Raw genomic sequence first — 27,806 nt, forward strand, 5'->3', positions numbered from 1 at the left:
AATACTGGATAAGTGAATTATGTTGTCTAAGCGCTTAGAGAAATGGAAGAAAACAAATACAGCCAGGTAATGCTACACCACAGACAGAAAAAGAACATACTGAAAAACCACAGAAAGCATTATTAATGTATGCAAGTGGTTTTGGGCCCAGCCATCCTCAAATGTCAAGCCTCAGAGTCAGAAGATCTGAAAAAAAGCTTTTAAGATCAATGAGTCAGGACTGTTCAACAAATCCAGGAGAGGACTGGCTGGACGGGAGTCCAACAGATAGGACTGTCTTACTGAGAAACTGCTGCCTCTTACAAAGACAACAGGGCCAGTCATCTCATTAAGCAACAATTTGAAGAATTCTTAATAATCTATAAAAAATAACCAGGCTATGCACTGTTATTATGCCAGACTACACCAACCCCAACCCCCCGTCGCCCCCCCCCCCCGCCCCAAAATAAAGCATGTTCAAATTTTGCTGGTAATTCTCCCTGACCAGAAAACAGGATCAGGTTCTTGTCTTATAAACAAGGTATAGGAGCACTTACGGAATGAAAAACACAGCTGTTTGTTAAAACTGATTTTGGCCAGGTGTCTATGAGATCAAGCACATCACTTACTGCAAATCAGGTTTTATTTCAAGTCATTCTCTAAAGAGCAACAGGACCATACCATACAGCTTTATTTTGTATACAGCCTTTCCTGTTCACTTAAAATCACAATGCTGCTATTCTAACGAATGCCAAGAAATGAACTAGAAACTTTCAGAGATCAAGAAAGGATTTGATCTGGGAAGCCAAAATCAATAATTTGGAGCTGCAGTCAAACTCTGTAGATCCAGAGTAATGACCTGTAACACGTGCACTCAGAAAGATGTTGCATTTCCACTAACAGTGAAGCATTCTACAAAATTTGAGAAAAAAGTTTCAGAGAAAGTCCAAGAAATTCCTACATACCAGAGTAATTTCTTACAAAAGGAAGAAGTAGTAGAATAGTCACAAACTGAAGCAACAGCAAGGGGCAGGAAAAAAAAAATCCAACAACTTTCAACAAATCAAGAGTACGTTGTTTTAAAGCAACTCATACTGCAGAGTATAACCTCTCATTTAAAACAACCTTGCTACCTCACAAAATGAAGGCAATATATGAAAATCATCTCTACAGTGACCCCACAACAACCCTGAGAAATTCAGGTAAGTACATGAGTACTATAGTTTCTCCTGGTTTACACCCTACAGAGGAGATGGCATTAGGAACATGCAGCAGGCAGCAGCAGAGCAATTTCTGCAGCTTTCTGTCTCACAAGTTGTTTTACAATTCTTTGAAAGACTCAACATGAAGACTTACCCAAGCAATATACTCCCGCCCCCCCCCCCCCCAAAAAAAAGTGTTTCTTACATTTTTGGACAGTTTTTCTTAGCAAAACTTGTAAAAGAAACTATGCTGTCATAGGATTAAAAAAATTCCTCTCTAAAACCCCAGTTAGGAGAAAACAAGGAATAGAAATAAAAAGGACAGTTTCACAATATAGCAAGGATACCAAAAGAGTCTCACTGGCATCTACACTACAGCCTGTACTGGTAAGGGGGTTTTTGTTGTTGTTCATTTGTTCTTCGGGGGTTTGGGTTGGTGTCTTTGTGTTGGTTTTTATGGTTTTGTTTTTTAAATAAATGTTCTGCAAGAAGATGTACAATCCAAGTTTACTGATGATGCAAGACTACACAGATTAGTCAAAACCGCACTGGCTGCAAAGAGCCACACAATAAGGACTGCATTGCTTAAAGTCACTGTGGATAAGGCAACACACACACACAAAACTCCCCCACACACCCACAAACAATAAACACAGCCCCACAGGCAAGCACCAGGAGTGCATCGCATTAGGCTATGACCGCTGAACTCCTGTTTTCGGAGCAACAGTAGACAAGTAAATAAAATATCTGGAATTATGAGAAAGGGAATGGCTTTCCCTTCTCACTCACACGTGATGGTACTATGTCCATCAATCCCCCATGTTATCATAAACTGAAAGTTTCATGTACTTCTTGTCATCCCACCCAAAAAAGAATCTAGCAGAATTTAGAAAAATGTAAGGGAGAACAGGCTGGTCAGAGATACTGACCAACATTTACATGAGGAGAATTTAATCAGGACAAACTGGAGCTTAGAAAAGATGTGGCAAGAACTATTATATAGCATTATATACTAGTCTATAACACGTGAATCTGTAACAAACTATCATGAATCCACAAAATGGAGATGGCCAGTTATTTTTCAGAAATATAATAAAGCCAGTTAGACAGCTGTGTAAAACAGCACCTTTTTCTTAAAAGCAGATATGAATGACCCAGACAGCCCTAACTTGCTGACTATTAATAGACTGTATCAAAAGAAAAGAAGGGAAATAATAATTAAAAAAATACTACACTGTACTTCTGCTTCTTAGGACCATTCCTCAATTATTAACTCCCAGCTACTTCCAAAAACAGGAAATGAGGTCTGATAGACTTTGGCCCTACTCACTACAGCTGTCCTCATGATCCTAGATACAGCAGACACGACTGTCCAGACAATATCCCTGTCTCACGATGCTGAGGAGGAAGGCGGGGGAAAGAAGGAGGAAATCAATCCATAAGACAAAGAGCACATTAAACTGGCTATACAGTAGCTACCATAAAATCCACAATGTTAGCAAGTCAAGACTAACCAAAAATAATTTCCTTTTTGATTTGAAAGTAAAGGATACTGTCAACAATTACAGCTAAGGCATTTTAAAAAGAGGTGCAAGGTCACGCTGTCTCTAAGCAATATTGCGACAGTCAGGAGTAGCAGATGTTGTTTGCAAGAATAAACAGGTTTTCAAAAACAGCACTGCAAGATGGCATCCATAAAACCAATATTCATAGGGTGGCTATCTCAAATGAAGGAGCTAAAAAAAAAAAAAAGAGCTCTGGCAACAAGGACAAACACATCCAATGATGAAGGAAAAGAAATAAAGGCAATATACTTATTCCATAAAAATCCTTAAACTGTATGGTACCATTTAGCCTGTAAAATTCATGATAACATTGCATGTGGAGCAGTAAGACTATTGTAAGCTTACTTAAATGCCAAACAGAAGCTTTTGAAAAATGCAATGGATTGATACAAATCTGTATCATTAGTTATTACATGTATAAGAAATGTATACAGCTAGCTTATCAGGCTCTCTGGTTTGGACTGGACAGTGGATGAATCACTATTCTGTCAGTGAATACTGACAGAGGCTCATCACCGACAGACTCACTTGTGACAACCGTTACCATTTATACAATGAAATAATTTTAGCTGAGAATTAAAGCTACACGAGGAAAATGCAACTCCAATCCCTAAATAAGGCTAGCAAATAGTTCTTAAAAAGGCTCAGAATACCAACGTCAACTTGTGACTAAATAAAATTAGTCCAGTCACATGAACTTCTGACTAAATAAAAATAGTTCACGTAAGTTTTCTTCTTACTTGTAGTCACTCTATAAATGCACACTTAAATAAAATGAACAGGAATCTTCCTAGGGAATAAACTTCAATTTAAGTAACTGGTCTTCAAAGTTTTCCAGAGCTACCTTATAACTATTTTTTCTCCTCTGTGAACCAGTTGAGTATGTTCTCTTAGAACTGAAAATTCTGGTTCTCTCTAAATGTATGAAATTTAAAATGTGAAACAAATTAGAAGCTGCTCTCTGAGAATACACAGAAATGTTCCTGCAACAGTCATTACACAGAGAATGCAGCAAATCAGGAAAAAATACGTCTAGCCCTTGATGGAAATCTTTGATTACCAGGACCAAGATGTTCTCCTCATCAGCGGGAATGTCCAGTACATCATTACGGTTCACGACCTGCATGTTAAGAGCTCATCACATTTGCAAATGTATTAGCCACATTTATTTCCCACAGATCTTTCCCTCTGAAACTACAAAGCAACCAGAAACTATGCCTTGATACACCTCCCACTCTCAAGGAGTCACAAAGCTGACTCCAGCCAGGTTATGACAGAGCGACCGTACATCAGTATGACACAGGCTCCCTTAGGAAGTTTTTCTTGTGAGACTTATGAGCACAAAACTGATACAGCCACTGAGATAACCACAAATTGCTGCTATTGTGATCTTGTGTAATTACCTCCAGTGCTGCTGTGCACCCTCCCAGGTCTCCACCCCAAGCAAATCACGGTATTGTCTTTAAGCGTAGCATACCAAATCCCACAGCTGGGTGGCTGAGCACTTCCAGTGTGAGAGCACAGGTTTTCACCTTCAGGAAATTACATATTTGTAAAATTTCAGATAGTTTGCTATTGTATTCTTCAGGCATCTTCCAGCATGTTGTTGGTCTGCCTGACAAGCAGATTCCTCTCAGAGACCAATCTGAGAGGATTCAGCAGAATAAACTGAAGTTTCTTGTCACCAGTTGTGCAGCTCAGACTCAAGTTTAAGACATTTACACTTCCATCTTCAACATATGTTTTAAGGGAACAATGCACTTCAACATTTTCTTCAAGCACTTCTTGTTTAATTTTCAATGTGAAGTCTATAGACTGTAGAGTATATTGCTTAAACCAAGTCAAAGTAGACAACCTTATGCTTTAATCTTTCTGTTTATTTTATGATCTGCACGGGCTATCCATAAGAGTGGAGGGGTTACACCTTGTTTTGCTGAAGGGAAGTAAATTTCACATCACCAGAGAACATGTGGTATGCCCGCATGTTTTCTTGCTAGATCGTCATCTTTCAGGACACCGTGTTGATGGTTACTTTTGTACCTGGCATTTCCTAGGAAAACAGGGAGCCACCACTAGCAGATATAGTCACTAGTTGCAAAAGGCTGCAAGTAGTTGCACAAGGGTTCAAATCCATAATCAAGCTTATACCATTACAATCCTCAATGCAAGTCTCAAAGGTGGATCAACACTTGCAGGCTAATGAATGTTACCATATCACAGATTGCTTCCACACATTTTTGGCCATTTTGCCCAAGTGATAGTAGCTATCCAGTCTAACAAAAGTGGTTATTCTGTCCATTAATATCAAGAAGTAGAAGACTCTAGAGGTATTTTCCACTCAGAATATATGCTGCTTGCAGAAATGACAGACAGTATTTGACATTAACTGCACATGAACCAGAAGAACCAGATCCAGTTTTCAAAAAAAGATGGTCTGCTTGTACTATACAATACCCTGAGCAGTGTTTGCCTAGCTTACCTTTCAGCAATACCCAGTGTGTTATTGCACTGATATTAAGTCTGCTTCAAATATTTCTTTTTACTGCCATGTCACTACTTGCAGTATCTTAGTTGAACTGTTTGCCAACATGCTTCAAGGAGTAAGATGAAATTGCTCTGCAGATGAAAAAAACCTGGTGGCAATTCAACCCATACAAGCTCATTCTTACACATACTGTTCTATTGGTTTCATTATGCAATGAGTATTTCCAATTTTTTCCAAGGAACACAAGCAGATAAATCAGTAACAGTGGCACAGGAAAAATCCTGTAGCTGACAGATTTTTCAGACAAAAAGAGATCTCATTTGGCTCAACATCCACAAAAAAAAAAAAAAAAAAAAAGCCAGCATCTCTTTAGGCATCTGTTTTTCAAAGGGAATTTATAATCCTTATTACATAGCTAATTTTCTAGGATCTGGAAATAATCTGAACTCAAAAGCAGGAATTAAATGCCTGACAGATGTAAATAAGTGGACATGCACCAACAGAATTTCACAAAACTATAGGCCTCCGTTGATGTGGGGAGTATCTTGGAAGAAATAGCCACTGGGGTTTGTTACACCTTTGTACCAAAGAACTTTTAACATGTTCCTGCATAGCATACAGCACATCATCTTTTGTTTTCATTAAAAACAGGTTATGACTGAGCCCAAAGGGGTTGTGGATGCCCCGTCCCTGAAGTGTCTAAGACCAGGTTGGATGGGGCTTTGGGCAACGTGGTCTAGTGGAGGGTGTCCCTGTCCATGGCAGGAGGGTTGGAACTAGATGATCTTTGAGGTCCCTTCCAACCCAAACCATTCTGTGGTTCTGTGATATATTCATACACCATTAGGGACAGTGTGCCAATTTCTACCAGAAGGAATTAAAACCACTGTACAGGTAATAAGAAAACTAAGGAATCCCAATTAAGAAATCAATGCAATTTCATTTTCAACCCTAAATATTTTAAGTTTATTTTCACTGCTAAGATGGGCCCTTTGAAAAGAGAATGGGCAGATTTAAGAATTTTCTACATCTCAGAGAAAAACCCACAAAGAAACCTTTACCTCCAAACACTAACATGACACTAAACATAAGGTTAAGAATTGTCCTGACAAGAACAGGAAATGATACAAAATACAGAAACATTATATAGAAATATGACATTAAGTAGAATCATTAATTATAACTTGTATCTAAGTAAGATTTTTCCAGAACTACTGAAGAAATTGTTGTCCTTTAAAAAAGAAAACAGGGATAAAATTTAAGGAATGACTGAAGAAATTCAAAACACTATCCACTCTAATCTCAAAAGTCATCTGGAGTTTAACTGATAAATGAAAATACTGTACTACTTCAGAGTAAGATCTGATCTCATATCTTACATAAACAATCTTATGATCATGGAAAAACAGGGATTCAAAGCTGTGTTTAACTACCAACAAAGGCACATATTTTCATTTGAGTATCCCGCAAACACAATACAATACAAAACAAAACTCATTTCTTCCTGTACTTAACCTCAATGGTATCAGTCAAAAGTTTCACTGTTCAATTCCTCTGTGACTAATTAGCAGCTGTATAGATTACAGATCTTATGATTTGCTAGCATTTACTCTGCCATCGTACAACTCAAAGATTTTTGGTTTGGAATCCAAATGCCCATTTCTGTTTCTTCAGAAACTAAATACCTGTGAATGGACGAAATACTAAAAGGGCCTATCAGTTCACAATCCAACTTTATTTCTGATCTGCTTTCCTCCAGCTATACTGACACTAAGTCAAATAACTTGTTTTACATTAAGCAAGTTATCTTTCAAAAAAACCCGCCAAGCAACAGAAAACATTAAGCAATATACCTTAAGAACTCTGCTCTTAAGGTTAGAAACTATTATTATTATTTCAAAGATGGCAAGTCTTCACGTTTGTTAGATTAAAAATCTATTGAATTTTGGTCTGTGTTTAAACTTTCTCGAATAAAATACATTTTGTCAGTGTTTAAGTAGCAGTTATGCCACTTTCCAGCACCTTATTCAATTTTCAACATCCCTTTAATAAACTGGAAGCCTGTGTCAACTGTCAGTGTGCCAATTAAAAAACCCACTTATTTCTGGTGACCATACCCTTGTTTCTAACACCCAAGACCACACTCTCCCTTTTTTGTGATGCCACTGCATCTTAAACTTCACGTGGCTGCCTATTAAAAATCTTAGGCTCTTCTTGCCTTCCAAGAGAGTCCCCATCCCATGTACACAACTTGCACAGCATTACAACAAGAAGTGCTCTAACAGAGATACAGCTTACAGGGTTTGGGGTTTTTTTGCAGTGGTTTGAGATTGAGGTGCAGCATTCAGTAACTAAAGCTTATGAACTCTGAGATTTAGTTTTAATTATATAACCTTGAAATCCCTGAAGAAACTGGCATCCATCACCAGAATTTTGGTCAGTTCAGGAAATGGATCTGTGAATGTAAATCAGGTAAGAACAAAATGCATTTAAAACTGTCTTTTTAAAACAAAAACAAAATAAAAAAAAAAACCCACACCACTCAAAACCAAAACGCTGGAATGTGCTGGAGGTCATAAGGTATTCCTGCTTTCCTTCCAAAACTGCTAGCTTTGAATAATATGTGCTCAAGAATGGAAAATTCCTTTTCTGTCAGTGTACATTAAAGTTAGTTCTGCTTTTTAAAATATGTAACTACTACATCATTCTCCTTCTGCCTCAACTCACAGCCTAATCGGAAAGGGAAATAACTCTCAGAATATCTCAAAAAGGAGACACATTCTTCTGGTGCATTGCTACAATTTAATCATCACCTGGACGACTATCATCAAACACTACAAAACATCCGCTAACCTCACTAGACCCTCTTCTCTTCAAAAGTAAAGCTGGATGAGACGTCTCAGCTGCATGAGTCACAAAGGCAGAGAAAAATGATGTGCTCTGTGGCATACCAATATTCAGGATACTTCTCCAGATCACAGTCTGTTACATGTACACTGGCTTTGAATTACAAAAGCCAACTGATCAATTTCAAATACAACTACAAAAAAATAAAAATCACTGTTCTTCATCCAGGTTTGACAACTTCTTCATTGTACTATGAATTCCAATACAAACAAGTGCAGACATCTTTTTGTTTCTCTTATTTCCATATCAAACCTTTCAAAAAAAGTAGTATCTAAGCCATAGTTTGACAAAAATCATCTTAAGTCTCACTCTGAGATCCATTTTGGTAATTAACCACAGGTGGTATTAGTAACTTCACTAATCAAAGTTGTTTGATGCTTCCCATCATGAAGTCATATTTTCTTTCAGTGGTTGATGAATTTGCCATGCTTTAATTAGTTAGGCAGAAACTTTCTATTGTGCGCATCTGCCTCAAACCTTCAATTTTCTTAAACTGAAATGGTTCATCCAGTACTAAGAAATAAATGCTTACATTAAAAAGCAAAACTGGAAACTTAGTTTGAAACACTCTAGTGACCCTTGCTTCAGTAAAAGGAATACATCTGACATCATCCAGGATGCACACATGGTTGCCTACGTGCATATATGCCTTATGCTGCTTGAGTTAAACCCCTTTGAAAGTTTCCAGCTCTTAGAAGTGTCAACCAACTGCAAGCCCTGTGAGGAGATCCTCCATGCTAAACATTTTGTAGGCTTAGAGCTTTAAGCAGAGAGGTGCCAAGGAAAAAGGAAGGAGGGCATGTAAGCCAAACTGCATGTGGCCGAAAAAGGCAAAACAACATTTGGAGCTAAGCATAGAAATAGCAGAGCTAGAGAAATTGCTAAAGAAAGATTTTTGTCTCTTGAATTGAGTCCAGAACCACTCAAGTGACGAGAATAATAAAGGATAAAGACTTCTAGGTAAGAAAGAGGTAAAACTGGAACAGGTTAGAGGAAATTCAGAAAAGGTTGGGACCAAGCACTGGAAAGAAGAGGCAACTACAACACACTCCTTCCAGAAGCTGGAGACTGAGTTCTTGAATCCAACATACCTCTGGCAGCAGAGAAACCTAAACCTGGTGGGCATTGTACCCTGGTCCCCTTCTAGTGTTGATCCCTACAGGAAACAACCACCTGTCATTGCTACTGTTAGTTTGGAAAATTGCAGTTCAGTTGATAAAATTAGTTGGCCACTGTAGGATGCCACACTTCTTTTGTTTTCTCTAAAAAAAAAAGTAAAAGCGTATTTTTTTAGAAAAGAAACACAAAAACTGTCACAAGGATATAAAAATTACAGAGCAAATCACTCTGCAGAATAATTTAAAAGTTCTGTGATTAAGTGTTGTATATACAACCCTAGCCCACACTCCTCACTAGCATACATGACAACATGCCAAATTTCATGGCCAAATAGCATGCCTTCTCCTTCCTCTCATCAATTTACTGCAAACAAGAATTACTATCCAGTGCCTAAGACCTATTCATTTTGGGGGTGGAGGGGACCTGATTTTCAGGACACTGATTGCAACTGTGTTTTAGAAGGGTGAAGCCAGTCTTATTAACAGACTAAACACATCCATGAAGAAATTTCTTTGAAATGTTTTGTAACAGTCTAGATCTAGATGTAGCTTTCCAGTGACCAAGAAGTAGTTAAATTAGCACTGGAACTGCTACAAAAGTTAAACAAATCAGAAATCCAAAATAAAGCTTTTCAGTCCAAAGTTCAAAAAAAAATTTTAAAAATAATAATCCCTAGCAGTATGTTATTAAAAGGTATACAATCAATTTTTTATTTCACATCAAAACAAGCTGCACCAAACAGTCCTCACAGAAACTTCTCTAGAACTCAAAGAGAAGAAAACTTGGCCATAACAAACTGCAGCCAGCATCAATCAAATATCCCAGAAAATTCCAAGCCTTTAGACAAATAGGTACCCACAACAGATGCAAACCTAGTTATAACGCATCATGACTTAATTTAGCATTGATTTAGTGAACATGCTTTCCTAGATTTTCATATGAGAAGTATTTTTTTGGTAGCAAAAAATTAAAACAAGCAAAAAACGTTTCTTTTTACTCAGATCTTAATAACAGTGTCCATTTTGTCCTCAGAAGGTGGCTAGATGCATTCTTTTCAAACTACAGGATGAACAAAGAGTACAGGTCTGGATAAAAACTCAAAAGCCATAAATGTTTATCTCCTATTTTCTAAAATTACTTCCAAACTTCAAATTAATTTTCATTGCAAGTCAGCTGGACAACAGCCTGTAAGTCACTGTGGGGCGTGTGACTGTGTACTCCGATGTTGCCACTCCCTGCTGCTCATCTCCACTCCCTCTAATCAGCTAATTAAATTGCTCATGCAACATTTCCCCACTCAGCTTTCAGCCAAATAAACTAGGTTGCTAAAGACCTACTATTTACAGCACTGGATTTAGGATGGAAAGTATACGCTAGCCCAACAGCTTTAGGTTGGAACATGAAGTGATTGTACCAGTCCTTGTACGCGTACATCCTTATCTCTAAATTGGAGAGGCATGTATTCAATGGATGGACCACGCGGTGGATAAGGAATTGGCTGGATGGTCACACTCAAAGAGTTGTGGTCAATGGCTCAATGTCCACGTGGAGAACAGTGACGAGTGGTGTTCCTCAGGGGTCGGTACTGGGACCAGCACTGTTTAACATCTTTGTTGGTGACATGGACAGTGGGATCGAGTGCACCCTCAGCAAGGTTGCCGATGACACCAAGCTGTGTGGTGTGGTCGACATGCTGGAGGGAAGGGATGCTATTCAGAGGGACCTTGGCAGGCTGGAGAAGTGGGTCCATGAGAACCGCATGAAGTTCAACAAGGCCAAGTGCAAGGTCCTGCACGTGGGTCGGCGCACTCTGAAGCACAATTACAGGCTGGGAGAGGAACGGATTGAAAGCAGCCCCGAGGAGAAGGACTTGGGGGGTACTGATTGATGAGAAGCTCAAGATGAGCTGGCAGCGTGCGCTTGCAGCCCAGAAAGCCAACCGTGTCCTGGGCTGCATCAAAAGAGGTGTGACCAGCAAGTCGAGGGAGGTGATCCTGCCCCTCTACTCGGCTCTTGTGAGACCCCACCTCCGGGGGCCCCAGTACAAGACAGACATTGAGCTGTTAGAGGAAGTCCAGAGGAGGGCCACAAAGATGACCAGAGGGCTGGAGCTACCTCTCCTATGAGGACAGGTTGAGAGAGTTGGGGTTGTTCAGCCTGGAGAAGAAAAGGCTCTGGGGAGACCTAATTGTGGCCTGCCAGTACCTGGAGGGGCCTACAGGAAAGCTGGAGAGGGACTGTTTATCAGGGAGTGTAGTGACAGGACAAGGGGTAATGGGTTTAAGCTGAAGGAGGGTCAGTTTAGATTAGATGTTAGAAAGAAATTCTTTACTGTGAGGGTGGTGAGGCACTGGAACAGGTTGCCCAGAGAGGTTGTGGATGCCCCATCCCTGGAAGTGTTCAAGGCCAGGCTGGACGGGGCTTTGGGCAATGTGGTCTAGTGGAGGGTGTCCCTGCCTGCAGCAGGGGGGTTGGAACTAGATGGTCTTTGAGGTTCCTTCCAAACAAAACCATTCTGTGATTCTATGATTCAATCATTGATACAATATATTGGAGCAAACAGTAGCCTCCAAGTAGTGCTGGTGATGAGCAGATGAAGAAACTAGATTAAGTTTGTCTGCAATTAGAAGGAAACACGTATGTGCTCCCTTCATTCCGCTGAAACTTGTATCCTACGTTATCATGTTAGACAATGATGAACCATAAATTTACCATCAGTCTTCTAGCCACTGATGGTGTACTTCTATCAAGGAGCTGTAAGTAGGTTGGTCATCAGAAATTCAAGGAAATTCAAGTGGTCACAAGGACATGTGTTTTGGCTACAGAATGTACTTCCTTATGAAGCTTTATTGCTAACAAGTGTTTCAGATCTCACAGATTCGAATATCTGGTTGACCTGTCATATATGAAGTCCACATTACTTTTTTTCCCTCCCTCTCCCACTGATCTGCCAACAGCTTGTCTCGCTCCATTCATCTCTCCTACTTTTCTGAGACACTGAGAGCATCTGTGCATTTTGGGTATGTAGTGGGGTTTATTTTGTGAAAAGATATGTAACTGTACACTTCAGTATATTATTTATGGCAGATGCTGGAGATACACATGCACAAAGCATTGTTTTCTGTTGTGAAGGACTTACTCCTAAAAGAACTGCACAATTACAGCCTTTTAAAGACCTCTGTGTACTCCTAGGGTTTAAATATATTTGGGTTCTGGACTTTACTATAAAGACTATAAAATCTTTGTCACCATAATATTTCAGCACTTCAGTTTCAGGTCTGTTTCCTGAGAAACAGACTCCTGGGAAGTCAGAAAATATTGTACTCCTAGTCAATACCAGAGACTGAGGCAGAGATGTCATACAACCCCACACAGGCACCCTGTGGCAAAGGGGATAATGTATTTACTAGATGTCCCAATTTCCAATAACTAACATTTCCAGTTCCTTGCATCTCACAGGGTTCCATGCTGAAGCTCTGCAAACTCAGAGTCCTATCACTGGCTTCACGGAACCAAACCACCACCGAAGCGCCTCTCCACCCTCACATTTCAATCACCTACACCTTTGACATAACAGGTCACAGCTATGATATTTTTAAAGATGATGATTTCTTTAATCAGCCAGAAGAAATTCAGTTGAGCAACAAAAGACATGCCTTACACCCCTCCCTAACATCAGATTGAGCAATCACAGAAACTCCTCAGGTCTCCAAGGTGTCAGGAAAGGCACAGCCCTCCTCCCTGCTCTCGATAGCAATCTCCCCCCAGCAGTCACAAAAAACATCAAGTTCCCAGAAAGACTGTAGAAATAAAATTTATTTTACTAATAAATCACTGTAGTTTGACTTCTAGAAGCAACGGAGTAAATTGTTGGGTTTTACCTTTTACAAAACAGAGGAAAGGAAAAAGAAAAAGAAATACAAGAGTTCTTGCACATACTGAGAATACATAGTTTAAAAGAGGAAAAAAGTTTACCTTAGAGCTTTAAAGTTCTGTCCTCCCATTTTTTTTTTAAATAGAAATAAAATTATGGCATTAAAGCTGCATTTAAGAGAATCCAGTATTTATATAACATCTTCCAGCCTCAGAACAAGACACCACTTTTCAATATTACAGAAGCCTTTATATTTAGAAATAAAGGCACTTTACCAAAATAGCCATGTAAGAAACAGATTACAAACTGTTTATAAAAGCAGATTTTAAAAGCGGACATTTCTCTTAAATCTTGACTTAACTATTCTACACAGATAGATAGATATCTATTTAACAGATACATAAAGCTTCAAGTTTTCCCTGTTATCATCATAAGATTATTTCCACATATAAACACCCAACAAAACACTACCTTATATCAACACAGTATGTTGGCATCTTTCTTTTATTTGAATGAATGACTGTGAAATAGATGCTTTGCTGTTCCATTAAAAAGACACACCTGTAAATGTGTCTAATGAAAATCTAATGTCCTCTTTTCTTCTGGATCAACAAAATATGTATTTGTAGAGGAAAGAAAGCAATTTACAATACTGTAATGATTACATTATCCAAATACTCATCAGGAGTTGGAGAATTCGTTATATCAGATATCGGCCAGCTAAACACCCACAAACTCACTTTTGCATCTAATTTGTTTAAGAAAAATAACATAGTGATGACTAACTGATACTGTGTAGGAAGCGTTTCACTTCCTTTACCATGAAATCATGTTTCTATGATACTATCCTAAAAGATTTAGTATTTTACTGAAAAATGCATAGCTTCCAAATAAAGTATTGTTACCCCCCAACAGTAACTTTACAGTATTCACTGAATCAAATCAGAGGTTTAATTTCCTAAAGAACACTGAATAGCTTATATGTATTGGGGAACTTCAGAGATACTGCTTTGTTCCATAGTTTATGTCGCAAGCTTTCAAAGCAAGTGTATAACAAAGTGTACTTCATCTCAAGAGACAGAAAAAATCCAAAATAATCTGGTTTTATAGTTTTGTGAAGGTATTTTGAGAACAATCATCTATTTTCCTGGAGAGGAAAAGTACTGACATTGCAATTTAAGACAGCATAGGCACCTGCGCTTCACTTCTGAACAAATTTATTGCACTCTCATGCTCCCTATTGATGGATCCCTCTCTACTTCAGCTATTCAGACTTGACTGCAAGCCCATTACAGAGAGAATATAAGGACCGAGGATGAAGAACTTATTACTCTAAAACTAAAGTGTATGGACATTTTAAAAGGCTCTGGATTTTGTTTCAAGTAAGTTTCACCAACACTTGGATCTTTTTCCATTTAAAAGAAAAAAGTACAACTTAGAGTGATGTTAATGCATTTCCAAAAAGAAAAGCTCTGAATTAGTTTCCTTGGGTTATGACAGTTTCAACAAAACCAAACTGAATTCAGCTTCGCACATCAGCAAGATCATTCTTACAATCTCTGCCAAACCACTCAGAGATAACTGCCTCTTTGCTATTACCAGAACATTAAATACCCTGTAGCTAGAGATGACACAAACACACAAAGGACTAGAGTACAGAAACAGGTCTAGATCTCAGAAACATGACTGACAGAACGGCTAAGAGCCTGGAGCAAAGAAAGTATCAGATAAAGTCACCTATATCCACAATAACAAGAGGACCCTCGATCAGGATCCATCTGCCTTCTAAGACGTCATTCAGCTAGAAAAGTGACTGCGAGAACGGACGAAATTGCATTCTTACTATCTATCCCAAGGGATACAGCCTCTCAAGCACTGCAGTAGTTCTCCATATATTCCCTATTTCCAGCTTGCAATCACTGAGGCTATTTTTTGCCCTTTGTGCCACCCTGAAGGATGTAGTGGCCCATTGTTCCAAAACCCTTTATACTAAGTACAATTCTTTAGAAATTCTGTATCCAAGAAACAGGACAACGTATTTCCTAACCCATACATATATCACAAGTTGATGCATGTGGGTAAATAAGTAGAAGAATTTAAGTATTTCAAAGAATATAATAATTTAGAAATGGGGAGAGAGATTTAAAGGTGAAGACAGCAGAGGTGGTGACAGCAGGGAAGGTTTCCTCTCCAAGGCGTGAAGCAGGAGAAGCATAGGGACACACGACATGAAGCCTTCGCCTCAGTGCCAATGCTACTGCGCCTCTGCCTAAACAGTTTAAAGCTTTCAGTTGATTTTGCCGTTTCATCGGGGTTCAGAAGAACTTTGAAATAACCACCTCTTTTCTGTCATCAAACACTCTGCTCCGTCTGTTTCTACTTTAAGAGCCAGCCCAGGAATTGTGTACCTGACAAAAGCTATTTAGTTACTCAGAGCAGCAATTTGCTGCATTTTCATCATTGACCAAACAGGCGGCTCTTTCTGCCTTGAGGATTTCAGCACTCCACAAGGACCCTCAGGTACATGCAGAGGCCACTAAAAAGACGCCCCCATAACTTGCTATGTTGCAGAAGCCATTCTCTTATCTTGGTGACCTGACCTGCGCTTACCAAGAATGCTCTGAATTAGAGACTGAATACTGATACTGTATTAACTTACAGGGAGGGGAAGCTCTCTCCTAACTTCACAAGCATCGTTGCCCTTGGTAGGTTACAACTCTCACCTGATAAGCTCAATAAATAAACTGAAAAGCTATGTTCTTGTGATGTTCAGAAACAAAGCACAATCAGAGAAATAAAGAATTTTCCAAGAGTTTTGGGTATAGCTACACATATTGCAAATATGCAGACAACAATTGTGCTCGAGTATCTTTAATCTTACTACAGCTACCTATGTAGGCATCAAGGTATGCACTGAGGAAGCACGGGTTTCCTCAGCTTCTCACACAGCTGACAGCAAACAGTAGGCACCTTCAGAAAGCCATTCAGAGCACATAAGTCATGGCTAATTTAAACACTACAAATCACTTTCCTAAAATACCTACTTCTATTAAATATCTAGCTTAAGTCTGAGTGAACACCACCAAAAGTCTGCTGCTTGGTAAAGCGTAAGGGATACAAAAACATTCTCCAAGTACATCAAGGTTACAGTTCAAAACTTTGTAGACATTTCCTATCACTGAATGAAATAATTTAAACAAAAAGTGACCCATTCTATAAATCTTAAATTCCATCTTGCTCTGTTTTGACCATATCTGTGAAGTTACAAGTAGTACACATTTAGAACTAGTAAATTCACCACCAGACTGGTCATGCTATTCTTGGGGCAGGGGGGGAGGCAGGGAACAGCACAGCATACCTGCTATGTAACCTTTAAGAAACTGAAAATATTGTGCTACGTAGAATTAGAAAGCTTCCAAATTTGTTTCTTATCTTAAAGATAAGCCAAAAAATTCCCCCCAAAACCGCAAAACCGAAACTCCAGAAAGACTTTCATTAAGTTTTACCGAAAGCATCAATATTTTTCTTTATATATATTTTTTTTAAAACTTCAATTGACCTTATATAGAATAGGCTCAAAACACAGACAATAGAAAGCAAGTTTGCATAGATTAAATGAAGTTGCAACATAACTGACAATTTTTACTTCACCTCTCTGAAAATCTCTTCACGTACTGTATAATTTAAACACACAGCAAGTAAAAAAAAGTCTGCTTAATGTAATAAAGTGACCCACAGAACTAGATCTGTATATATATCAGGTATTCTCTGTATAGATTACAAATGCATAGGATGACTACACAGAAATGGTTTTCCTCAAACAAAAAAAAAAGCTGATGTATGTGATGTAATATTGGCTTGGTTACTACTAAACAGTTGTTTTCTCTGATCTATACATGACCAGGTTTTGTTTCCCATTTACCTTGTTCTTTCCACACTCCCATACTTTAAATATTCATTAAGTAGGAGAACACACAATGAAGGAAGTTCAACAGGAAAATATATACACAATTTATTGAGCAAAGCATATGTAGCATATGCTTAAACACCACATAAGCCCACATTGTTTTTTCCTCTTAAAACAAACAAACAAAAAACACGGGCATGATGGATAACTAGATAATAAATGGCATTACTGGCAATCCTCTGACAACAGCAAGCAATAACTAGAGGTCTCTTGCTGGTCTTTTATTTTTATGCTAATGCCTACAGTAGCATCCAAAGTTCATACTGAAAAGTAGCAGCAGACACTAACAACAAAAGAAGTTCAAGTTGTCCTTTAAATAGACTAAATTAATAAATGTACAAATAAGTAATCTTGCTGTCTAACTCCTATTGCAGAAACTGTTCCCACAAACACACCAATTTCTCTGGCAGACTGCAGAGACATGAATGTTTGTGTTTTGTTTTTAACTAAAAAAATCATGACAGATTTGATAGTTTCTGCCTAAGTAGCTAGAAGGTAAAAATAAAGAGGAGAGAAAAACAAGCAATTTGGAAGCAATCAGTATTTCCAAAAGTAAAAAGTTTGCTTGTTGTGAGGAAGTTTCTTAGTTCTGGTTTTAAGCACAGCATTCTGATGATTTTTGTCCTGAAATGTGAAATGCACAAAGGAAAACTGCACTTTCAGGACTGCAAGTGCATACACGCCATTTCTTAAACCACACTCTTGCACTGCTGACTTCTAAGCACATAACTCAACTGACTTGAAACTTCACCAGGCACAAGTCTTTGAACCCATCCCCTCATTTCAACTCCCTGCAGTTCGTACATCACCTGCAGGAATATCCAAGACAGCTTTAAAATGCAATTTCCAATACTGGTGGCATTTCAACTGTTAAGGCCCTTGCCAAAATAACCCTCTCTGAGCTTCAAAGCCAGACCACTCACAGCACATGTAAGTGTGGTGGGCTCCATTCTGCTAGTAAGTTAGCAGTCATATTACAGAGCTGACTCAACAGCCATTAGAGTGCTAAAATTGAGAGCATTCCCTTCAACAATCAGCTTACTAAAGTACAAAGCAATCATATCTTCTTGCACCAAAGCAAACCAACTCCTCTCTTCCAATAATCAAGATCTGGGATCCAGCAACCAGACACAAAGGTAAACACCACTCAAACCAGTTTCTATAGCACTGAAAAAAACCCCAACTTTTAACATATGTGACAAGCAAAAAAGATAAATAGCTACACGATACTATTTCAATCCTAAAACATTCATTGTAATATATAAACATTTCCTCAAATTTCTCAACTATCAAATTTAACAGTAAGGTCCAACTCAGACCAATCTTTCCCAAACAATAAACCCCTTTTGTAAGTTAAGAAGTTGAATCAAGTTTTCAAAAGAAATACAGAATGTGATTTGACACATTCTTTTAAAATTGTTGGTTAAGATACGTGCTCAAATTATGGGCCATACAGGTCAGTAGTTTTGCTTATTTTTGATGACCAAGAGAATATGGATAGAAAGTAAAACAGAATCAATACTCCTTTCAGGTACTATCTTTCTAGAACTGAAATGAATGAAATTTGTCAGGATATATAGACCTAGATTAGAACTTTCTCAGCCACAGTACAATGGCTCCTAATAACTTATAAATCAGCCATTTACACAGGTGACTGCATTTACATTGAAGTACAGTCCGTAATTTCCTAGGATTACAACTAAATGTTGGTTTTCTGGACATCAAGCTCCACAGTCAATTTTAAAAATTGTTAATGTCTATGAGCAATGCAGCTCACCTCAAACACCTAACTTGAGGGAAGCAACTGGTATTTATGTTTGAAAGTGTCTTTGATTCATTTGTATACAGCCCCATTCCCCCCTCTAAATATTGTTGCAGTACAGAAATGCAAGTAATTGGTTTTAGTTATATGTTTAAGGTCAAAGGATAAAGACTTACTTAAATGAAAACAGTAATCATTCCACTTAGTACTGAAATAATAAATTGATACAAGTCACCTGGAGAAGTCCTGCAGCCAATTAATAGAGAATTAGTTAAATTGTGTAAAGGAATACTTATTAGGTTAAACAAACTACATTTCACACCTACCCATAGACAGAAGCACATTAGTAAAGTGCAACAGAATAAAGAGAAATAAGCAAAGGTTCAGAGTTTGTCTGATACAGCTTCTTCTTGAAAGACACCACCTCCAGCTGGGGCATGAATTCGGCACTGATTCAGGAGACAAGAACTTGTATCTACTAAATCAACAACACTTCTTGCAACAGTCCAGGTTTCACTTGGAAATCTTGCCGAAATACCAGTCAAGCCCAGCCTTGATTAGCCTGCAATCAGATCATAGCTTGAGGATGTATGGCTGTAGGCCCTTGTAAAGCTGATACTAAAGAGGAATTTATTTAAATGATACATCCATCTTTCTTGAAACACATAATGTTTTCATATTTATTAATGTAGTAAGGATCAAGTTGACTGCAGAACAACTTCAGAGTTCCCAAGGATATTGTTAGTACAGGGAGTAAAATTACTTTCTATCCATCACCCACAATCCATGCTGTGACTGATGCTACAACACGTTATGCATCTCAGCTAAGAGTCATTTTAAAGTAAAAGTAATCAAGATAATGCAGCTATGGGAGATTTTCACAAGATTCACACTTCAGTACCTTGACTTTTCATTTTCATTATTTCCAGTAAGATCTTCTACTTCAGCTTTTACTTTGTTTCTTTTTAAAAAGTGAGCCTTGTGAGATTTCTAATTAAAGTCCTCAAAGCTGTCATTTCACCTTCTGTTGAAATACACATGTTGCAATAAAAAGCAAGTCCTTTATTTCAAGATGTCAAATTAGGCAAGAACAAGCTGCCTTTAGGCAATTTTTTGGAATGTTATCATGCACACATGCAGAGATCAGAAAAAATGTAAAGCATTTTCTTTAAAGGGACATTATAAAAATAACAGTAAGCAACACAGCGACAACGCTAAAAGGCTTTTTTCTTAAGTATTAGCAATACCACTTACACGTGGGTGGGGAAAGTTTTAGGAGACCAGCTATGTTTAAAGATCGAGCAAGCTGTATCATGCACCGTTTTTCTCTGTGACTACTGCAGCAACAACAAAAAGGACAGGGGGGGGGGGGGGGAATGTGGAATGGAAAGGCTTACGCCTGGCAGGTGAACTTGACATTCTACTACCTGGGTCAGGACTATTTCTCCGAGTGTTGTTCCAGCTCCAGAGAGAGAGGCTACCCCGAAGCAGGGAAGCCTGCCCACCCCGCAGTGGCCGGGCCGCTGCCGGGCCCCAGCAGCGCGGCAGCCGGATGCCCCCCCCCCCGGGCCAAGCGCTTTCCCTCCCCGCATTTCAGCGGCCGAGCGCTCGCTTACCCCTCCGCGGAGGCTGGGCGCATTTTCTCCTCTTTAGCACGTCTTCCCCTCCCCGATTATCGGTAGTTTGGTGGGTCAAAGGACAGCCTCGTTTAAACTGACTAGATTTTCAGCTAATAAATTCCCAAATAGTGTTTGTAGCTCTTCTTGCCCTCGACTCTCCCTGTATCTGTCGTAAAAAAAATCCCTGTCAGCGAGTGAAATAGCCACGCAGAGAAACTAACACCTAAGACGTGTGCTACACAGAAAATGCTGCAAAACGAACAACCCAGACTTGCTCACTACTTTTTCAATTACAGTATTTTCTGGCCGTGATGATAGTTGTCCTATATACGCTAAGGAAAGCAGGAAATATTCACACCACAGGTTTCCCAGCATTTACATAAAGGTGCAACTTTCTTCAAAGGCTAATCTTGCTTTTTAGACAACGGTAAGAAAGGAGCCAGGCAGAATTTTAGAAATCCCCCTTAAGTAGCTGCTATCTGAGACTCCATTCACACCTTGTCACATTCCTCCCCTTAAAAAGCGGCAGTTGGCGTCATCCATCCTCACTTCCCCAGAGCCCCCCGGACTACAGCTTAGTAGTCAGCTCTGTAGCCAGCTCACACTTCAGCACAGTTTGAATCCACAAAACCAGGAGGTTTTTCCACAGGTATCCTAAAGGATTCGGTTTTCTTGGATCCCCCACTGACCAGCCACCAGCCTACCCGCAAAGGGATGGCACATGCCACAGGGAGCGGAGAAGTGCAGGTGAAGCAGCATCCCCTCTACCCCGGCAGCCCAGGGACCCCCACAGGTGCTCAGAAAGAGGGTAACCCCAGTTCAGGGCTCTCTTCAGCCAAGAAGATACAAACTTCACATCTCCTGCTGCAAGGAGGGACTGTTTTAACCACCTGGTATTAAATTATTCTTCCCAGTAGCTTTCCTCCACTACAAGCAGCACAGAAAAACAACAAACACCACCAAGATGTGTGGGCCAAACGAAGAGGAAGAATGGGATTGAAACTAGATGATCTTTGAGGTCCCTTCCAACCCAAACCATTCTATGATTTTGCAGCTGAAGAACTGTAGTCCTGGGGACATGAGCTCTGGTCCCTGGTTTCAAAACTAGTTCTATCCACTTGCATCCAACAACAGCAAATGAAAATACGCTCCAAAATTCAGACCCAAAGATCCAGGTCATCTCTTCTTCCTAGGTGAGCTCCAATGGACCCAGATTTCTCTTCCACGCAGCAGCATGGTTTCAGGAGGTATCAATGCTGTGGTTCCACTTAATTATTCCTTTGCAACAGGCCCAGTTTACAAGGTTCCCATCCCCAGACTTCCCTCCACATACCACAGCCACATCCTCATGCCACAAATACTTAAGCCTGTTACTTAACACCTAGGTAACATTATGAATAAATATCACTGATCAGTCTTTAGATGTAGCCCTTATTAGCCACTACCAGAAAGGTGGAATTATTTGATTTGGCACTTGATAGCTAGTACATACATAGTAAGTACCTCTTTTCTCCTTTCCTCAAATGCTCCCAGGTTTGATATTTTGTAATCCAGGACACTGATAAGAGGCCAACAGACATACAATCATTTTTCAGCACATACATCTTCTGACACTGACTGCTATTTCTTGAAAAAGCAGCAGTAGGGAAGAGATCTAGAAAAAAAGATGATTTCAAAAGTCCTAACTTGGAAAGTGCATCATGCAGTTGTTTCAAAGGTGGGCGAAGGAAACCAACTGGACAACTCACAATAAAACCAACTGAAAAATAAGACTAGAAGAACTTCTCCTGTGGATAAAACAGGTCTGGTTGACCTCTGATACTCTCTGTGCACTTATAAAATGGGAACAGGCAGAATCCACAGGACCTGTAGACAAAGCAGATATATCTTTCCTACAGATCTTGATCAAAATGTGCTTTGCTAATGTAGATTTTTTTTCCCCCAACTACATATGGATCTATTTTAACGTGTTTTCACTGTGCAACATGAAAACTGTCTTAACAGCAAAACTAACAGTTATTTGGGATAGGGGTTAAGTCAAAACACACCCAGATGAAAAACATTTTCCAGAAAACACGATGTATTTCTTTAATTCATGCCCAATACACTGAGATTAAAGCTGTACTATATATAAAAAAAAAAAAAAAAGAGAAAAAAAGCAACCAGAAAGTGCATATATCTATATATATCTCCAGGAGCCTCCTCTCCATCTTCAGAGCACGGATTTGGTCACTATCCACAAGACTCTTCGTTTACAGAAGGTGATATAAAAGATTACTCTAATTATTTTGAATTCGCAAGTGGAACAGCAGCGGAGAAAACTCAGCCTCAGAGCCGGGAGTCTCAGCCTCCATGCCCCGCTGCGCCAGGAGGGAGGCAGGCCAGGGCCCAGCACAGGGTCTCGGGCTCAGCCGGCAGCAGCGCGATCCCCCAGCCACTTACCAGCGCCCGCAACCACTGCGCGGGGTTTGTGTCGGGGAGTAAGAGCGACCAGAAAGAGCAGGTCGGAGCCGCCAGGCTGACGGCGGCCAACAACCTGTTGCCCGGATGCACCCCGTGCCGGCGGCGCCTGCCCCAGCACCCACAGCCACCCGCTCCCCGGGCGCTAACGGCCTCGCAGGGCTCTCAGAGCACCCGCCGTCAGGAGGCCGGGCCGGCGGCACCTGCGCTGGGGCCGGCGCCGCCGCCGCAGCCGCCCAGCCCCGCGGTGCGCCCCGGGTTGTGGGCAGGCGGCGCGGCCGGGCCCGCTGCCACCACCGGGCTGTCACAACCGCGGGCACACCAAAATGGAGCCGGGCGGACCCACCACCCCTGCCCCCTCGGTGCCTCTCACCTTGGTGATGATGAGGGGCTCCCCGTGCTCTCGTCCGCCCTTCAGGGTGAAGCCCCAGGGGGCCCCGCCGGTCAGCAGCACCTCCACCAGCTTGTAGCTTTCCGCTGCCCGCTGCTCCACCATCACCACCACCGGTTCCACCAGCACGGCACCGAGCCGCGGGTCGCCGCCGGCCAGTCGCTCCCGCCCGCTCCGCAGCCCCACGTCCTCCATGGAACCCCCGCGCCGCCAGCGGCGCCCGTCGGGGCTGGGGACGGGGCTCGCCTGCCTCTGCCGGCCGCTCCCCGGTGCGCGCCAGCCGGCAGCAGCCCGTGGAGCCACCTACCCGCCCCGCAGCGCCGTCCAGCCCGGCCCCATCGGCAGCGAGAGAGGGCTGCTCCCGCCCGCCCCCTCCTCCTCCTCCGCCGCAGCCCGCGGTATTGTCTCACGCCGAGGCCAGAACCCGGCGGCGGGGGGGCGGCTCCAACTTGTGGCAACTTAGCGGCGGGGCAAACGCCGCCGAGCAACGCGGGACGCCAGGAGGAGCGCGGCGGGGCGAGGCGCCCCCGTCTCCCTCCCTCTCGCCCCGAAAAAGAGGACGAAACCCGCTTTCCACCGCAGGCTTCCCCAACGGGGAAGCCGCTCGCCCCTCCCCAAAAGCGGGCAGCCCTGCAGCGCGGTCCTCCCGGGCGAGGAGGAGGGCGAAGAGGAGAGCAGCCCCGGGCCAGCAGCCAGACAAAGGCGGCAACAAGAAGGTCCGTGAGCCCCGAGTCACCCCGGGGCCGGGGACGTGTCGCTCCCCGCCCCGCCACACGCGGAGACGGCCGCGCCTCTCCTTCGCCCCCCTCGTCCCCAAACAAAAGCGGCGAGCAGGTGGAGGGCGGCCGCGCCACTCTGGCCCCACGGCAGCGGGAGAGGGGGAAGGGGGGCGAGGGGAAGGGGCAGCCAGCGGCTGCGGCCTGCCCCCGGCCAGGGACGCTCCGCCCTCGCGGTGCCAGGCGGCGGGGCGGCCGCGCCGGCCGGGGAGCGGGGGAGAAACGAGGGGCGGCTCTTCCCGCCTCGCCGCGGTGCTTGAGGAGGGTGGCCAGGAGGGGGAGGGTTAAATGGTGGGGGCGACGGGGCGGGAGGAAGCCGGGCAACATGGAGGGCAGGTCAGGGGGCAGCCGTGGCGGGAGCCGAGGGAGGTGCTTGCGCCTGGCCGCTCCCCCCGCCCCGTACCGCGCGCACCACCTGTGGGGCGGGAGAGGCCGCAGCGTGTGCCGAGCCAGGCCCGCCCGCCTCGCTCTGCTTCCCAGACCCTCTAGCGGCAGCCGGGGGCGAGGCGGGGCCGGGCTGAGGTGAGGTGAGACCCGGCCCCGGCCCCGGGAGGACTCAGAGGTCAGAAACGCGACAGGGCCAGGCCGGGCTTGGCGGCGGGACGGAACGGTGGTAAGGGCAGGTGAAGCCCAAAGCAAAAAAAAAAACCAAAACCCAAAAAAACCCAAATGGAAAACGATTTGGCTGCACAGACAGTCCCAAACATAAGTTCAGCTACAAAAAGACCATTAAAAAAGTTTGATGGAGGAGTGTGAGGCAGGACTAGAAGTGCTGGTCTTAAGGCAAATCTTATTTTATGGATGGGAAATAAACGCAGGGTTTGGGGTTGCCCAATATCTTCACTGAGTTAGTGGTGGGGCTGGGAGTGAAATGCTGATTTCTTGCTGGATTTCATTCTCTCAGCTTAATTGCATTGCTTTATGGAAAGTTTCAGTGGCTTAAGTTCCAGGACCAGACTTGGCCTGGAGTAGGAGTACCAGCACACAGCCCTCCTTTGCTTTCACTGCCAAGCAGGTGAAGTACTGCTTGATCTAAGAAATGGGGAAATCTGTCTTTTAGTTTCTAAAAGACTAGTGAAGCTCAAGATGCTTCCACATTTGACAGTTTCAGGGAGGTGCCTGGTATATGCAATGGGATTTCAAGTTTTATATATAAGTGACAGTTCACATATTTTCCTTCTGAAAGTGGCCATTATCCTTACATAGTCTGACCCTCTAAATCCTGGTTCAGCTGATTTATTCCTCAGAAGATTCTCTTGCCTTCCTCTAAAGGCAGCAATTCGTTTATATAATATCTTCAACATTACCTACAGTACATGTCTCTAATACCCAAAGAAAACTTTGGTTTCGGGATTGAGAGCATCTGAGGTCATCAGTCACAGTAGCAGATTGAAGGACATCTAGAGATAGAAAAATATTTGATGAGGATGAGTGTTGTTCCCTCAGTTGGAACCACGGAAGCGGGGACCCAAATGGCACCAACTTATGCATACTTCTGTGAGGATCCTGCTAAATCCAAACCTTACACCAATCCTATGTATTGCCTCAAATTATGTAAGGCCTCAAACGACTTGCAGATTCTCAGTCAGATTTCTTCTCTGATTCTTTTCTACCTCATAGACAAGTGCTGTTTATAAGACAAATAATTAAAAAAAAAAGGCAAAACAAAAACATAGGTAAAGGGAAATTCATTCTCTCCATGTTTGTCTCAGATGCCAAGGAGACAGAAGTCTTCAGTTGTGTTTGCATAACACATACAAGGTTGTCTGCTCAACAATGTATACTCAGTAACCTATAGCTAGAAGTTTTAAAGACCTGCAGTATACAAGTTTGTTGTTTGTAAGCATAATGGTGGAAGAAAGATCCAGAATAACAATTTGAACTCTAGTGTATCCCCAGGTATGCACAATGAATGAAATGGAAATAAAATAGCTTACATCATAAATGAGAAAAGCAAATTGTGATTCCAGAAATGTCTTCTCTGTTTGTATCCCCTCTTTTTCAACTGCCAAACATTCATTCTTCTTCATCTCAGAACTTTTTTTTGTCCGTAACAAATTAAAGATTTACATTCCTGTTCTGGCTTTTTGATTTGGTCTTATAAATCAGGACTGAAGAATGATACAGAAATCTGAGCACAGATTTTAAAACTGGAATATCTAGAGCCAGGAACTGACATCTACGCTAAGGAAGCCAAATGAAAACCATCGAACTCTGCTAGTGTTATTCCATCAGTGGAAGATGTGCACGTGTAGCTCTTGGGAAAGCAAATGCTTTAAGAAATAATATCTGAAAGTTTTCATGTACCATATTAAGAGAGACCTCAGTAAAGAATGATTTTCTGGCTAATGCTTGCTTAGAGCCTGATGGTCTGACACAGTTGTCAAGCAGATCTTCAGCCTGTGTCTGAAAGTTCAGAAATCAGACTTCTTTATTTTGAAGTTTTATTTTGACACTTTTTTATCTTTTCTCCTTTAATGTTACCAACAGAAAACTGAGAAACCACTATGTAAAGTTCCTCATGCATGTAAGTTTTGCCAGACCAAAGCAAGCCAGGAATTCTCTTTTGTCATATTTTGGTCAAATTTTTCTTCACATCTTTTATATCCTCCCTCTCTGTGGGATTTGAAGCTTGTTCGCAACCCAGTTGGAGGCTTGTACTCATGCTCTTCTTAAAATATTGTGATATTTTTATTACTTGAATTTCTGCAGCTTCTGCCAGCCTTCATAAGGTTTTGGACAGTCATAAAGAACAAAGGATTTAGTAAATGTATTCTAAAATATTACTTTTGTGTGATACAAAAACAAATAACTATTTCTGTAACAAAACCCTCAGTGACAAAACCCCCAGCTTTGTCCCATACATCTTGTTTCACTTGTCAAATGTCTGAGCGTACAAAAGTTAGCAATACAAGGTAGAAATGCATGGTAAGATACATCAGAGTGCCATGAATGTATCAAAGGAAGCAAAAGGCTTTTTCACACTAAGGACAGAGAATGATGCAGCTATGACCAATGTGGTATAAGAGATATTCCCTTCTATAATAACATGTGTTGTTGATATTATCAAAGATACTTTACAGTGGTACACAAAAGTTACCCAAACACCTCCTCCTGCTGTGCCAAAGGAGCAATCAGACTTCATTAGGGGATGGTTCCCACAAACCCAGTTTGCGAGTCCCTGCCCCATAACAACAAAAGCTTTCTGCAGTAACCCAGGCTCCCTCCACAGGACTTACTCTGTCTTCCCACCTTGGTACTGGAAGCTTAATTAACAATTCCAAGTGAAATTTTGTTCTACAGAATTTACTTGACCTTCATTCTTTCTATTGCACAGATTGCATACCTGTTCCCTGCTTAGTCATTGACATTACCAAAACTCTGAATAACTTCCTCTATGGCAGGATTTTTTTTAAGCACCATCAGGCTCAGTGTGCTGTTGAGGCACAGCCTGTTTCACCTTTGTGGCTATACACCACGTATCTTTTGCTTAAGACACCCTGCGTGGAGTTGCGCCAGGATACCTGCAAGATGACTCTAGAATAGGATGTTTTACTTTCAGTCTTGAGAGCTTTCATTGTGCTGGACCTTGCAATGCCAGCAGGGCTTTTTTTTTTTTCCCCAGTAGCTGAGAAATTTGAAACAAGTAGAGGCTTCTGACTCATAGTCATGGAGTAAAGAACTGAGGTGAGTTAAGCCT

At 41.6% G+C, this 27,806-nt stretch overlaps 1 protein-coding gene across 3 annotated transcripts in view; it reads right to left on the reverse strand.

Annotated features, from left to right (window-relative positions):
• The window catches only part of SHROOM2 (shroom family member 2), a 132,991-nt gene extending 108,698 nt beyond the window's left edge, over positions 1–24,293 (reverse strand). The window contains exon 1 of one of the 3 annotated variants that reach the window (XM_075776602.1): positions 23,313–24,293. In XM_075776602.1, coding sequence (XP_075632717.1) covers positions 23,313–23,525 — 213 coding nt within the window. In that variant the 5' untranslated portion in view covers positions 23,526–24,293. The remainder of the gene's footprint in view (positions 1–23,312) is intronic. The other 2 variants (XM_075776609.1, XM_075776617.1) reach the window with 2 other exon arrangements.
• Between the last annotated feature and the right edge of the window lie 3,513 nt (positions 24,294–27,806).

This window comes from Balearica regulorum, chromosome 1 (genome assembly GCF_011004875.1).
Source record: "Balearica regulorum gibbericeps isolate bBalReg1 chromosome 1, bBalReg1.pri, whole genome shotgun sequence".
NCBI classification, from domain to species: Eukaryota; Metazoa; Chordata; class Aves; order Gruiformes; family Gruidae; genus Balearica; species Balearica regulorum.